Here is a 15,804-nt window from a genome sequence, read left to right as displayed (position 1 = left end):
TAAGAGATTAGCGTGCAAAATTCAAGCACATGGGATTGGGGGTAAGGTACTGACTTAGATAGAGAACTGGTTGGCAGACAGGAAGCAAAGAGTTGGAATAAACAGGTCTTTTTCTGAGTGGCAGGCAGTGACTAGTGGGGTACCGCAGGGATCGTTACTAGGAACCCAGCTATTCACATATATAAATGATCTAGACGAGGGAAATAGATGTAATATCTCAAGTTTGCAGACGACACAAGCTGGGTGGGCGTGTGTGCTGTGAGGAGATGCAGAGAAACTCCAGTATGATTTGGACAGGTTGGGTGATTGGGCAGATGCATGGCAAAGGCAGTATAATGTGGATAAATGCGAGGTTATCCACTTTGGTGGCAAAAACAGGAAGACAGATCATTATCTGAATGGCAATAGATTGGGAAAAGGGGAAGTGCAACGAGACCTGGGTGTCCTTGTGCACCAGTCGCTGAAGGAAAGCATGCAGGTGGTTAAGAAGGCAAATGGTATGTTGGCCTTCATAGCGAGAGGATTCGAGTACAGGAGCAAGGATGTCTTGCTGCAGTTGTACAGGGCTTGGTGAGACCACACCTTGACTATTGTGTGCAGTTTTGGTCACCTTATCTGAGGAAGGATGTTCTTGCCATGGAGGGAGTGTAGCAAAGATTCACCAGGCTAATACCTGGGATTGCGAGAGTGACGTATGAGGCGAGATTGGGTCGACTGGGCTTGTATTCGCTGGAGTTTAGAAGAATGAGAGTCACTTTTTAAATTTACAATACCGCACCTGAGGGAATATTTGCTTATGGTGCGGTGGTACAAGCCTTGTCTGGGCTGCAACTCAGCCACACCAACCAGAAGGGTCGCAGGTGCAATCCTGGTTCTGTTCTGAATTCACCAATTGTAGCCAGTGGTGGGGGATAGGGATACTGCAATTGGCCTGAGCATCCAATCCCTCCATGGCCTCGCCCCTCATCTCTGTAAACTTCTCCAGACCTACAACCCTCCGGGATCTCTGCGCCTCTTCAATTCTGCTCTTGCAAATTCCCGATTTCCTTCACCCCTCCATTGGTGGCCGTGCCTTCAGCTGCCTAGGCTCTTAACTCTGGAATTAGTTTCCTGAACCTCTCCGCCTCTCTAGCTCTTTCTCCTTTAAGATGCTCCATAAAACCTACCTCTTTGACCAAGCTTTTGGTCACCTGACCCAATATCTCCTTATGAGGCTCTGTGTCACATTTTGTCTGATAATTCTCCTGTGAAGTGCCTTGGGATGTTTTACTGTTAAAACTGCTGAATAAATGGAAGTTGTTGTCCTTGGGCTGGGAGGAAGGAGAGAGCAGGGATCCTGATTGCTCTCCGGTGACCCACTGCTGCAAACTGTTACTGGTCGGAGCACAATCTAGGCCCAGACTTCAGCGCAGATATGAGCAAGTGAAGCATCGTCTCAACTGTCGTCCTAAGGGTGAGGCATTAAAGTGAGGCCCTGTCTGCCTGTTCCAGGTGTATGCTGAAGATCCTGTGGCACTACTGGAAGAGCAGAGGGTTCTCCTGGTGTGCTGGGGAACAGTCCTTCACCAGGCACCAAACACCAGTTAACTGGTCACCCATTGCTGCTGGAGGGACCTAGAAATGTGCCAAATAGTTGATGTGACCCTATGTTAAGTCACTGCGGTGCAAAGTAACTCATTGTATGTGAAGCACTGAATGAAGGTGTTGTATGAAAGTGTGTGTGTGTTGAGGGGAGAACAGTCGGAGGGAGGGAAATTCCTGAAAATTTGGATATGATCTCTCCCTGAGCAGAGAACACACTGGGATGCTCAAAGTATGAGTTTCAGTAACTTTTGTCCCCATTCCCCCTCGAGGCTCTGCCTCTTGCCGAGAGCACAGATTCATGGCCACTGACTGCCCTCATTACCTCACCTCCTGTGCCCGTCCTTTGTGACAGAGCCTGGGTAGAGTGTTGGCAAGATATTTGACTGTGGAAGGCTGCTGTGGTGAGCCCCATCCAGACCATATGTGACTTTCCAGAATGGGGTACAAGATAGTGATCAGGAGGTGGAACTCTGGCTCCTGCCCCGTCCCTGCACACACACAATGGTACGGAGGCCAACTCAGATCAGCTGACTCACCACAAATCCACGAGCGAACCTGGGATTCTTCGATCTGTGTGGCTCTCTGCATGGGTGGACTGAGCCATTGGGTCGGTATTAATGCAATGATTTGTGTTCAATACTCGCCCAGGACCTAACTCGCATCATTCCACCACATCTGTCTCCAATAAACCGGATAGTATTGGGTACTCAATGATCCCGACTCATTATTCCATCAGATCATGAGCCAGGAATCATAGGTAGGAGGCGTGGGGTCCAGTTCGGCTAAGGTTTCGTGTTGATGGCCATGATAATGTCTGGGCCGAGGGTCTGGTACATCATCATCCATTTTACCATAATATTCACACGGGTTGTACCGACTCCTCCTGATGGTTCTCTTGTACACAAGCCAGGCTGACACTCCAGTATGGTTCTGAGGGAGTACTGCACTGTTGGCAGTGCCATCTTTTGAATTTGATGTTAAAACTAGGGGGACGTAAAAGATCCCATGGCCCTATTGGAAGAAGAGCAGCGGAAATCTCCTGGTGTCTTGGCCAATATTTATCCCTCAGCCACCATCACTAAAACAGATTATCTGATCGTTATTAAATTGCTGTATGTGGGATCTTGCTGTGTGCAAATTGGCTGCCGTGTTTCCCACATTCCAACAGTGGCTACACTTCAAAAGTACGTCATTGGCTGTACGGTGCTTTGGAAGGTTGTGAAAGGCGCTGTATAAATGGATGTTCTCTATAAGTGGGTCAGAATTAGCAGTGACTACTATGGCGGAGTCTACCAGAATGTGAACTAAAACAGCTTGAAAGCAAGATTGCATGAGAGAAAAGCTGTTGAGAAGGCAAATGGGATCGAGTTCTATACACAAGGGTACAGGACGTTGGTTAGACCATAAGTTGGAGTATTGTGTCTCATTACAGAAAGGATAGATTCACCAGAATGATGCCAGGGAGAAATGGACATATACAAAAAACGTAGTCGTCGTCGGTGTCTTCACACTGTTCCCTTTTGGGGAACTGTATGAAGTGGTGGAAGGATTTCTGGCCGCGTTAATGCTCCTTCCATGACCGTAACCATCTACATACCAGCCATTAGGTCGTTAGTCCTATGGCAGGAGGGTTTCACGGGCTCCCACAACCCATACGAAGGGAGGGGGGGGGGGGCACCCACACCCACGGACACAAGTATCCCGCTGGCTGTCAACCCAGAATTTAGAGCCGGAGCTCCGACTCCACTTGCCGGGACTGTCTGGAGCGGGGTTCGAAACCCTACACCACCTGGCCCAGCGGCGGGGATGCTACCGCTACGCCAAAGGCCCACTCCAAAAAACTTAGTAAAACTAGGATGGGAATTGAAAACTCCGTCAGACCTATTCTGTATTGAAGGCGCTATATAAATACAATTGGTGTAGTATTCACTGAGTGGAGAAGGTTAAGCAGGGATCCATTAGTGTAAGAGATAATCACAATGAGGAATGGAATGGAACAATCTCCCCTTCAGAAGCTCAGCTCCAACCTGAGGACCCAGACAAGTGCGAGCTGCTTTGTATTGATTATGAACTGAACAGTTGAGACAGGCTCAGACATCCCATGATCCTGGGCCAGGTCCCAGAGGTGAAAGGGAAGAGTTTGTTTAATGCCCTATGAACTTTCTCTGGGCGTTGTCCTGGAGATTAATCTTCAATTCCTGGAGACTCCAGGACAATCCTGGAGAAGTGGCAACCATTCCCACCCAGACACAAGAAGACAGGAAGGAGTAGAGTTTAGATCATTTATTTGAAGTGTCATTGTGCTTCAGAATGTCCTGTTGTGCCTCGCCCCCAGTCTCATGCACTGAGGGGCTGCAGCATGTACCCGTCCTATATAACTACCAGTTTAGGGAATAAAATCAACATCAAGCAGCATCAAAGGTCACTGAAACCAGGTCCACACCAGGGCGCGGCCCGGATAATGTTTTTTTTAAAAAGTGGTTCACTTTCCTGGGTCCAGTCTGCCCTCTTGCCCCAGCTTTGGTTGAAAGGGCAGGTCAGTGATCTTCTCCTTGGTTTCTACCATCAGCAATCGGATTGTGAGGGACCAGAGAGTTGGCCCAGGTGACTGCTTCCACTGTCTCCCTGCTCTCCTCTCATTGGTTGCCCACAGGGCCGCATTCTCCGCAGTAGAACAAGGGAGTGCGGACTTGAGGCCTCGAGACAATTCCCCGGGTACCTCACTCGGTCACCGAGAGGCCTCGGGTACCTCACTCGGTCACCGAGAGGCCCCGGGTACCTCACTCATAAGAACATAAGAAATAGGAGCAGGAGTAGGCCAATCGGCCCCTCGAGCCTGCTCCGCCATTCAATAAGATCATGGCTGATCTGATCCTAACCGCCAATCTACTATCACAGAACCATCTCCTGAATCTAACAGAATTAGACACACGAAATAGGAGCAGGATCAGGCTGCACGGCCCCTGGGCCCGCTCCGCTACCCACAGGGCCATGACCGATCCGAACCTAGACTCATGTCCAAATTCCTGCCCGCTCCCCGTAACCCTTAATTCCCTTTACTTCTAGGAAACTGTCTATTTCTGTTTTAAATTTATGTAATGATGTAGCTTCTACAGCTTTTTCGGGCAGCATATTCCATGGACCTACCACCCTGAGTGAAGTAGTTCCTCCTCATCTCAGTTTTGAAAGAGCAGCCCCTTATTCCAAGACTATGCCCCCTAGTTCTAGTTTCACCTATCATCGGGAACATCCTCCCCGCATCCACCCAATCCAACCCCTTCACAATCTTATATGTTTCAATAAGATCGCCTCTCATTCCTCTGAACTCCAATGAGTAGAGTCCCAATCTACTCAACCTCTCCTCATATGTCCATCCCCTCATCCCCGGGATTAACCGAGTGAACCTTCTTTGTACTGACTCGAGAGCAAGTATGTCCTTTCTTAAGTATGGACACCAAAACTGTACGCAGTATTCCAGGTGCGGTCTCACCAATACCTTGTACAACTGAAGCAATACCTCCCTATTTTTATATTCTATCCCCCTAGCAATGAAAGCCAACATTCCATTGGCCTTCTTAATCACTTGCTGCACCTGCATACTAACCTTTTGAGTTTCGTGCACCAGGACCCCCAGATTCCTTTGTACTTCAGTACTTTCCAGTTTCTCGCCATTAAGATAATAACTTGCTCAACGATTTTTCCTGCCAAAGTGCATAACCTCACACTTTCCAGTATTGTATTCCATCTGCCAAATCTCTGCCCACTTACTTAGCCTGTCTATGTCCCCTTGCAGGTTTTTTGTGTCCTCCTCACTCACTACTTTCCCTCCCATCTTAGTATCATCTGCAAACTTTGATATGTTACACTCGGTCCCCTCCTCCAAATCGTTAATATAGATTGTAAAGAGTTGGGGACCCAGCACTGACCCCTGCGGAACACCACTAGTTACTGATTGCCAGTCTGAGAATGAACCATTTATCCCAACTCTCTGCCTTCTGTTAGATAGCCAATCCTCTATCCATGCCAGAATATTACCCCCAATCCCGTGATTTTTTATCACTCGGTCACCAAGAGCTGAATACAGCTGTTTTGTTCACTGTGCAGGGAAGAACTTGTGTAATAGAAACTCCAAAGGCAGATGAGGGCTTTAGCGACCCTCTAAAAATAACCAACACCATTCCCAACGCAACACATTTAGCTCATTCTTTTAACTTTTCCTCCTCCTGAAGGTGTGGCCTGCTTGTTGGGGTGAGATTGATGGATTTAACCAGAGAATTGCTGGACAAGTGACCACCGTCCATCGAGTTCGCCTTCGACCATCCTGTTAATCCCATGATAGGATAATGGAGTTATTGACCAATCACAGCAATCAGTCTCTATCAGTGAATCTACAACAGACTCAGACACGAGGCGAGGGAAACCCCAGGGGTGGAGAGCTTGGGGAACCAGAGGTCCAAAGTCACCTGCCCCTCCCAAGCTTGCTACACTCACCACATGTCACCTCTCAAATTACTCATATACTGTCTCCCAAAATGTTATTTTATGTCCGAAATCTATCAAATCAAGGGAAGACTTGTGCCCCTTTCCGGAGGAGGTAAAGGTGTTGAGTTTGTTCACCGGTCTCTGACCTTTTTATAAAATCACAGTTAACAATTATATATAAAAACATTTGGTTAAAAAGTTCCCTCTAGGAACTGATTGGTTTGTACATTCCAGGGATTAGTGATCCCATAATTACAAAAAAGACACATCCCAAATTGGGATTTTTACCTAAAAATAGCAACGACACCAAGCTGAGCCGAACTGGGCCGAGGGGTCTCCCCGTACACAGGGGCCGGCCCCAGACTGAGCCGAGGGGACTCCCCATACACAGGGGCCCGGCCCCAGACTGAGCCGAGGGGACTCCCCGTACACAGGCTCTTCCACTGAGCTGTGAGCAGGGTCGGACCTCCAGGCCACGTTAATATCCCATTTACTGGGCAGGATTGGCTCAGGTGCCTAAAGCGTTGCCCGGGGCAATGCGGCAACCCAACATTAAACCGTGATGTGGGAGACTCGGAACCCCTCTCGGTGGGGGATTTTTTTGTTAGCGATCATTTTGCCAGGTCCACCATTTAGTTTCGGGCTGTGGGCAGAGCTTAGCTCCCACAAGTCCGTATCCATCAACCGGGGGCGGATTGGCTGGTCCGCGACTCTTTGTAAGATATTCCCCGTACTCTGGTTATCCGGCGTCGCTGAATCTGCCCGAGAAAGAGAGAGTATAAACAGGACGGAGACAGCGGCGAGAGAACTGTTCCTGATCTATGGGCTATCCGATCATGAAAGACAGTCCCAGTAACACTAGCCAGGCTTGCTCTAATAGGGCTGTGACATTTCTCAGAGTGCCCCTAACGAACACGCTTATGTCAGTAATGAGAGCATCCTGCAGGCAGGTCCTCCAACACCTGTTAAACCCACGGGCCCGGCAGCCCCTCCAGCGCTGTATGATTGAAGTTGTGATAACGTTGGTTCCAGTACCCAGGACAGGCCTCCAATCTGTCCAGGTCTAGTTTCTCCTGCAATGTCGGCACTAATGCAGCCAATCAAAAAACGGGCTCCTTCCTTACCTTTCAGTTTCATAAGAGAAAGTTCTCTGAATTAATGGTGGCAACTCTTATCTAACTAACGTTATTTGTATTGGTCCGATTGGAGTCTCTGTTACTAGGCGAGATATTGCTGGTTTGATTAGATTTGGCCCAGCTTGGTGCAGTTTGTTTTGGTCCCTGTGCTATGATTAAAAAGCCCACTGCGAGCACGTGTATGCGTGTGAGAAAAATTAAAAAATTAGATCATAATAAGGCAACAAGCTAGCAAGGCAACGAGCTGTGTAGGCAAGGCGGCAGCCCCATCAGTACGGAGAATTGGAGAGGAAGGATTCAAACATCTTCAAGGCTTGTGCTGGTTTCCACTGTGGTACCATGTGTCCAGCTCCCTGAGGAGAGAGAGAGTAAGGATTGGTCTCCTGACACATAAATGGCTCCCAACATCTCCCTGGTTACACGGGCTCCACACACTTTCCACCCAGCTCCCATTTCCCTATCTGAACTGAAAGCAGCCCATAATGACCAGTGCTCAGGGAGGTTGGTTGCTAGGCACTGCAGCATCGGTGAGGTCATAAAGCAGTGACAGTTCCCATGACACTTTGCCTGAATATCGTGACATCACAGATGTAACTTAGCAACTGTGAATTGTTGAGAACAACGTTGCCATGCCGACCAGCTATCAACCTTCAAGTTCATGAATCTGATCCCCACAAACATCACTCACTGCCCTGTGTGGATTTACATGGACTTCAAATCAGTTGGGTCCTTTCTTTCTGGAGAGACACATAACTTTCTGCCTCCTAATCATTACTATCCCTTTTATTGAGAACTCTAGGTGAAGGGCCATGGTGCAGGACACTAGCATCCAAGCTGAGAGGAGGAATGAAGACGAGGTAAATCGAGAAGTCCTGACTGGATTACGCCAACCCTGTAGATTTCAGGAGTACAAGACTACAGGAGGTGAGGAGGTCTGTGTGAGACGGAGGGGGCGGGGTGAGGCGGTGGGGGTTGGGCCAGTGTCAGACGGGGGGGCGGGGCCAGAGCCAGACACAGGTGGGGGGGGGGGGGGTGCAGTGCCAGACAGGGGCGGGGGCCAATATCACAGGGGTCAGTGTAGGAGCAGGGGAGTTCCCGGCTCCCCAGCGTCCTGGGCAACATTTATCCTGCAAACAATATCACGATAACAGATTATCTGTTCATTATCACATTGCTGTTCGTGGGATCCTGCTGTGTGCAATTTGGCTGCTGCGTTTCCTACATTACAACAGTGACTGCTCTTCAAAAGTACTTCATTGGCTGTAAAGCACTTTGGGACAGTCTGAGATCGAGAAAGGTGCTGTGTAAATGCTCTTTCATTTCTTTCTCAGACAAGCCTGATTGTAGTAATTACTCTGGTTCATTCAGCGCTCTCTGTGGTCAGATTGTGTCCTATCTCGTGTTACACCTTTACTGGTAGTGTCACTGCGGGTACAGATTCCACCATTACTCACGTCATTGTATGCTGGACTAAAGGAAAAACGGAGTAAAGGAGCGTTAGTTACCTTGACGGTCAGGAAGGTGAGGTTCCCGTACTGCTCGTAGAACCCTGCAATCTGGTTATTGCAAATCCACGGTTGGTAATCTACGGTTTTCTGGTGGTGAAGCAAGTTAGTCAGTCAGGTAGTTAGTTATTCATTCGGAATTATACACCTGCAGCTCAACTCTTACCGAAGTTCACAGGCTGAGCTCCCGCCCTGACCACACAGGCCGGAGGTTTGACTTTCCACATTACTAACCTGCAAGGACCTTGCTTACAGACACACGGTTATCCCACTGCCCCAGAATCTGCCTGGCAATGTGAGAGGGGTGAGCTCAACCGATTATGTTAGAGAACCGTTGTTGACAGAGAGGGCCTTCGATACAGACAGAACATCGGAGTGCTGGGCTCGTGCCCATGCCAGCACTCAATATCTGGGATCACTGCACATTCCACTTGGAAAGGGCAAACTGCTCAACGCTCTGGAATGACCCCCTCCCCCCTCCCCTGGGGCACTGACCCTTGCTTGGGTTCAGTCTCACAGGCCTGGTACCTTTCCCAAGACGATCATCCTTCATTTGATGAGTACCTCAAAACCATCCAGGACAAAGCAGCCGGCTTGATTGGCAGCCCATCCACCACCTTAAACATTCATTCCCTCCACCACTGGCGCACCAAGGCTGCCGTGTGTACCATCTACCAGATGCACTGCAGCAACTCGCCAAGGCTTCTTCGGCAGCACCTCCCAAACCCGCGAACTCTACCACCTAGAAAGACAAGGGCAGCAGGCGCATGGGAACACCACCACCTCCAAGTTCCCCTCCAAGCCACACAGTTCAAGAAGACGGCTCAACACCATCTTCTAAGGGCAATTAGGGATGGGCAATAAATGCCGGCCTTACCAGCGACGCCCACATTCCAAACATGAATAACAAAAACCGAAACCTCAACGGACTCGATCCCAGGCCTGACCAGACATCCACCCACACACTTTCCAGCAGGGGTCAGTGATCAGCAGCGGAGAAACTCCCGCTGTTTTCCCTGTTCCTTAACTACTAAAATCTCCACTGCCCCCCCTCCCGGGGCCAGATCGGCTGCCTAACCAAGCACTGAACGTTACCATAATATTACAACTTGGAAGGGTTAACAGAGTCACCGAGCTCTGAAAATCAAGGGGGAACATCTCAGCTGCCAGTCCTAGTACAGAGTGGGATCCTACGTACCTTCTGATTCAGTGACCGCACAAACCAGTTGTCGCCCAGGAAGTTGCAGGCCATGTCAGTGTCACCATTGTAGACCAGCGCGCGGAGACCCTTGCTGAGCAGCTTCAGGTAGAAGTCCTCCATGGTGCTGTAGATGCGCTGGTAGCTTTCACCAACCACTTCACTGCAGGGGGAGGAGATGCTTTAGCTCAGGTTAGAATAAATACATCAAAATTAATTCCAGGCCCAATTCACGAGTTTCGAAGTTTGAGGGGTGATCTAATCGAGGTGTTTAAAATCAAAAAGGATTCGACAGGGTAGATTTTTGTTCGGCAAGGGGATTAAGGGTTACGGAACCAAGGCGGGCTCCAACAGCACCATGTAAAGACATTGCTCCTCACCTCTGAGAATTTTTAATTGATGTCCCCTCATCACGGACTCGCAACCAGAGGAAGTAGACTTTCTATATTCACCATCAAAACACTTCATCATTTTAAAAACCTCGTCTAAATCCCTTAACCCTCTCTGCCCCAGTGGAAACAGTCCCAGAACCTCAAGTCTCTCATAACTATAGTTCCCCATCCCTAGCAACATCCTGGTGAATCTGCGCTGTACGCTCTCTCTGGCTTTAATACCCCTTTTATAACAGGAGGCCCAAAACTACATCGTACTGTAACTGTGGCCTAACCAATGCTTTGTATAAATTGATTACCTCTTTACTCTCTGCCCTTAATTATAAAATCCAAATTCTAATGGCCCTTTTTATGATGGCTTTATCTATCTTTCCATGAACTTTCAGGAAATATGTATTTGAACCCGAGGGCCTTGCTGTTCATCCACACCCTTCAGTGTCTTTCCATCGAGTGCACACTCCCTACTCCTCATTTTGCCTCTTCTAATTATTTCCTCACACTCAGCCATGTCAAATGGAGCTTCCAGCTGTCAACCCATTCCACTAACTTTTCTACGTCCATTGGTGTCTTTTCCAGTCCTCCGCTGTTTGCCAAACCTTCTACTTTTGGGGGACATCAGCAAACTTCAAGTTAATGAGGTGAATTTTCACTTTTACACATAGGAGGTAGTGGGTCTTCCACTCGATTTGCACCCTGCCTGATTTTCATTTCCACTGAACCCATTTGAAGAGGGTGTAAACCGGGCGGGGCGTAAACCCAGTGTTCGATCCACTAACAGGAAAGTTCACCCACTACTGAAGTTAGACCAACATATCAAGTTGCCCAGTTTATCCCACTCCAGAGACTTGAGCACATAATCTAGGCTCCCTCTTCTAATGGAGTGCTGTATTGGCGTAGGTGCCGTCTTTCAGAGGATACGTTAAACTGAGGCCCAGTCTGCCCTCTCAGATGGACATAAAAGATCCCATGTCACTATTCGGAAAAGAGCAGGGGAGTTCTCCCGGGTCCTGGCCAATATTAATCCCTCAACCAACATCACTGAAACAGATTATCTGGTCATTCCAGACAGGAAGGAGAAAAGCAAAAGTGGCAGTCAGAGAAATCAAGGGTTTAAATCAAACATGGCCACAGTAAATAATAATTCTAAAAGGTCTAAGAGTGTTAAAAAATAAGCTTGCAGGCTTTGTGTCTTAATGCGAGGAGCATTCATAATAATTTGGATGAATTAGCTGCGCAAATAGATGTAAACGGATATGATATATTTGGGATTATGGAGACATAGCTCCAGAGTGACCAAGGCTGGGAATTCAACATCCAGGGGTATCCAATATTCAGGAAAGACAGGCAAAAGGTAAAAGGAGGTGGGGTAGCATTGCTGGTTAAAGAGGAGATTAACACAATAGTAAGGAAGGATATTAGCTCTGATGATGTGGCATCTGTATGGGTAGAGCTGAGAAATACCAAGGGGCAGAAAACTTTGGTTCTGTCTTCACAAAGGAGGACACAAATAACCTCCCAGAGATGTCAGGGAACATAGGGTCTAATGAGAGGGAGAAACTGAATGAAATCAGTATTTGTAGGGAAATGGTGTTAGGGAAATTGACGGGATTGAAGGCCGATAAATCCCCAGGGCCTGATAATCTACATCCTAGGGTACTTAAAGAAGTGGCCCTAGAAATAGTAGATGCATTGCTCGTCATCTTCCAAAATTCTATGGACTCTGGAACAGTGCCCATGGATTGGAGGGTAGCTAATGTAACCCCACTATTCAAAAAAGGTGGTAGAGAGAAATTGGAGAATTATAGACCCGTAAGCCTGACATTGGTAGTGGGGAAAATGCTAGAGTTCATTATAAAAGATGTAATAGCAGAGCACTTGGAAAACAGTGACAGGATCGGACAAAGTCAACATGGATTTACAAAAGGTAAATCATGCTTGACTAATCTACTGGAATTTTTTCAGGATGTAACTGGTAGAATAGATAAGGGAGAACCAGTGGATGTGGTGTATTTGGACTTTCAGAAGGCTTTCGATAAGGTCCCGCATAAGAGATTAGCGTGTAAAGTTAAAGCACATGGGATTGGGGGTAAGGTACTGACTTGGATAGAAAACTGGTCTTTTTCCGAGTGGCAGGCAGTGACTAGTGGGGTACCACAGGGATCAGTGCTAGGCTAGGACCCCAGTTATTCAAAATATATATTAATGATCTAGACGAGGGAACTAAATGTAATATCGCCAAGTTTGCAGACGACACAAAGCTGGGTGGGCGTGTGTGCTGTGGGGAGGATGCAGAGAAACTCCAGTATGATTTGGACAGGTTGGGTGACTGGGCATATGCATGGCAGATGCAGTATAATGAGGATAAATGCGAGGTTATCCACTTTGGTGGCAAAGACAGGAAGGCAGATTAATATCTGAACGGCAATAGATTGAGAAAAGGGGAAGTGCAACGAGACCTGGGTGTCCTTGTGCACCAGTCGCTGAAGGTAAGCATGCAGGTGCAGCAGGCGGTTAAGAAGGCAAATGGTATGTTGGCCTTCATAGCGAGAGGATTCGATTACAGGAGCAAGGATGTCTTGTTGCAGTTGTACAGGGCCTTGGTGAGACCACATCTTGAGTATTGTGTGCAGTTTTGGTCGCCTTATCTGAGGAAGGATGTTCTTGCCACGGAGGGAGTGCAGCGAAGATTCACCAGACTGATACCTGGGTTGGCAGGAATGACATATGAAGAGAGATTGAGTCGATTCGGCTTGTACTCGCTGGAGTTTAGAAGAATGAGAGGGGATCTCATTGAAACTTATAAAATTCTAACAGGACTAGACAGACTAGATGCAGGAAGGATGTTCCCGATGGTGGGGGAGTCCAGAACCAGGGGTCACAGTCTAAGGATAAGGGGTAAGCCATTTAGGACTGAGATGAGGAGGAATTTCTTCACCCAGAGAGTGGTGAACTTGTGGAATTCTCTACCACAGAAGACAGTTGAGGCCAATTCATGAAATATATTCAAGAAGGAGTTAGATATATTTCTTAAGGCTAAAGGGATCAAGGGGTATGGGGAGAAAGCAGGGACAGTGTACTGAATTTGGATGATCAGCCATAATCTCATTAAATGGCGGAATAGGCTTGAGGGGCTGAATGGTCTACTTCTGCTCCTATCTTCTATGTTTCTATGATTCATCACATTGCTGTCTATGAGGTCTTGCTATGCGTAAGTTGGCTGCCGCATTTCCTACATTACACAGTGACTACACTTCAAAAGTACTTCATTGGCTGTGAAGCGCTTTGGAATGTCCGGAGGTGGTGAAAAGTGCTGTAGAAATGCAAGTCTTTCTTTCTTTCTTTGCTCTGCATCCAATCGAAGGCACATCTTGCACACGTAATATTGCCAGTGCGCCAGGATGTTCACTTACCTGCAGAGTTCCCAGGCCTGGACCTTTTCGGGGATGTGCAGGGCTCGTCTCACATCAGCACGGTTGAGCCAGGTCCACTGAGCTGTATCGTTGATACACGGAGGAACCAGATTACTGGATGTGTGTGTGTTCTGGTGAGAGAGAGAGAGAGAGAGAGAGAGAGAGACTTACTGCAGCGTCGAGGGGAAGTGAGTGACACAGAGCGCAGATACACCACGAGAAACTACCAACACACCAAAAACAACTAAACCCAACTCCTCACAGAAAGATAGGCAAGATCATTTCTACAATGTACTGGAGGCTCCAGATAATTAGCAAATATTTTACACTGACATCATGAAATATATACAATAAAAGCGTCTGGAAGGAGAGTGGCCAATTGGGATTCTGTAGGATGGGAGTGAATGGGAAAGGGTAGGGGCCATTGGGATTTTATACAGTGGTGTGAATGGGAAGGGGTCGGGTCCATTGGGATTTTATACAGAAAGGAAATAAATGGTTCGTACCTTCACTACCTCAAACTGGTAAAATTGAAAGAGGTTCTTGATGTCTCTGAGGAAACGCATGTAACTGCCCTGTACTCCCCCAGCACAGTCCATGTACAGCGAGTACACATTAAGTCCACTATCGTAGATGATCATGAAGGCCTCCTTGATCTGTAAAGAAAATAAATTTTCACTGTGTTTTCTCAGGTCTACCCGAGTACCCATCACTTTGTCACCTTTATACCACATCTGTCTCTCCATCCGGAACTCACAACATGTGAGCCAAGGATTATACCTACATGTGACCTGGGGGTCACATATACAAACCTATGAAGGTGGCAGGACAAGTTGATGAGGCCACTAAAAAAACCTTACAGGATCCTGGGCTTTATAAAGAGGCAGAGAGTACAAAAGCAATGAGTTTGTGCTAAATGAGATGTTAAACCAAGGCTGATCTGCTCTCGTAGAAGATCCCATAACACTATTTGAAGAGCAGGGGAGTTCACCGAGGTGTCCTGGTCAATATTTATCCCTCAATCAACATCACTAAAAACAGATGAGCTGGTCATTATCACATTGCCGTTTGTGAGAGTTTGCTGTGCGTAAATTGGCTGCCACGTTTCCTACATTACAACAGTCACTACATTTCAAAAGTGCTTCATTGGCTGTAAAGCGCATTGGAGAAGTCCTGAGGTCGTTAAAGGCATTATATAAAGTCAAGTCTTTCTTTCTTTAATCCTTTAAAAATTATTGGCTGGGCTTTAGCTGCAGTATTGTGTCCAGTTCTGGGCACCACACTTTAGAAAGGATGTCAAGGCCTTGGAGAGAGTGCAGGGGAGATTTACTAGAATGGTACCAGGGATGAGGGACTGCAGTTATGTGGAGAGACTGGAGAAAGCTGGGGTTGTTCTCCTTAGAGCAGAGAAGGTTAACGGGAAATTAAATGGAGGTGTTCAAAATCATGAGGGGTTTTGATCGAGTAGATAGAAACAGTTTCCACTGGCAGGAGGGTCGGTAACCAGAGGACAGAGATTTAAAGGTAATTGGCAAAAGAACCAGGAGGTAGATGGGATTTTTTTTCCACAGCGAGTTATGATCTGAAATGCACTGCCTGAAAGGGCAGTGGAAGCAGATTCAATAGTAACTTTCAAAAGGGAATTGGACCAAGACTTGAAGGGGGGAAATTTGCAAGGTTATGGGCAAAGGGCAGGGGAGTGGGACTAATTGGATGGCTCCTTCAAAGAGCTGGCACAGACACGATGGGCCAAATGGCCTCCTTCTGTGCTGTAAGATTTTATAAGAAGGAGTGCCGCAGAAACTGATCACTCCCTGGTTTAGAACGCACAAGTAAGTGCTTCTCAACTCAGCCCTGGCAGTTTTCCCCTCCGATTGACTTCCCTTACCTGTCCTCGCCTGAACATGGAGATTCTTGCTGAGGTACAACTCAGCCATCCAGTACCTCACCCCAACTGGGCCAGTATTCACGTGAGAGCTTAGAGAAGGAATGTCGAAGGCTGAAGAAATCGCACCTGCACCCGATTCTGTCCCGACGAGACGCCCAGACTGAAAAATGGAAACTGCACCAAACCGAGACCGGTCAACTCGTCAAAGG

General features: G+C 47.6%; 1 protein-coding gene across 1 annotated transcript in view; it reads right to left on the bottom strand.

Moving 5' to 3' along the window:
* Positions 1-3,852: 3,852 nt before the first annotated feature.
* LOC147116207 (lysosomal protective protein) overlaps positions 3,853-15,804 on the bottom strand; it is a 49,202-nt gene continuing 37,250 nt past the window's right edge. The window contains exons 7-11 of the mRNA XM_085990929.1: positions 14,214-14,363; positions 13,708-13,838; positions 9,906-10,068; positions 8,708-8,797; positions 3,853-7,555 (exon numbers count right to left, since the gene is read on the bottom strand). Coding sequence (XP_085847055.1) covers positions 7,472-7,555; positions 8,708-8,797; positions 9,906-10,068; positions 13,708-13,838; positions 14,214-14,363 — 618 coding nt within the window. The 3' untranslated portion in view covers positions 3,853-7,471. The remainder of the gene's footprint in view (positions 7,556-8,707; positions 8,798-9,905; positions 10,069-13,707; positions 13,839-14,213; positions 14,364-15,804) is intronic.

The sequence above is a fragment of the Somniosus microcephalus genome, chromosome 6, assembly GCF_052327205.1.
Source record: "Somniosus microcephalus isolate GS21.2 chromosome 6, FLI_Smic_1.0, whole genome shotgun sequence".
Classification (NCBI taxonomy): Eukaryota; Metazoa; Chordata; class Chondrichthyes; order Squaliformes; family Somniosidae; genus Somniosus; species Somniosus microcephalus.
Note: the sequence above shows the minus strand (reverse complement) of the source record. Positions and strands in the feature narration are given on the sequence as shown.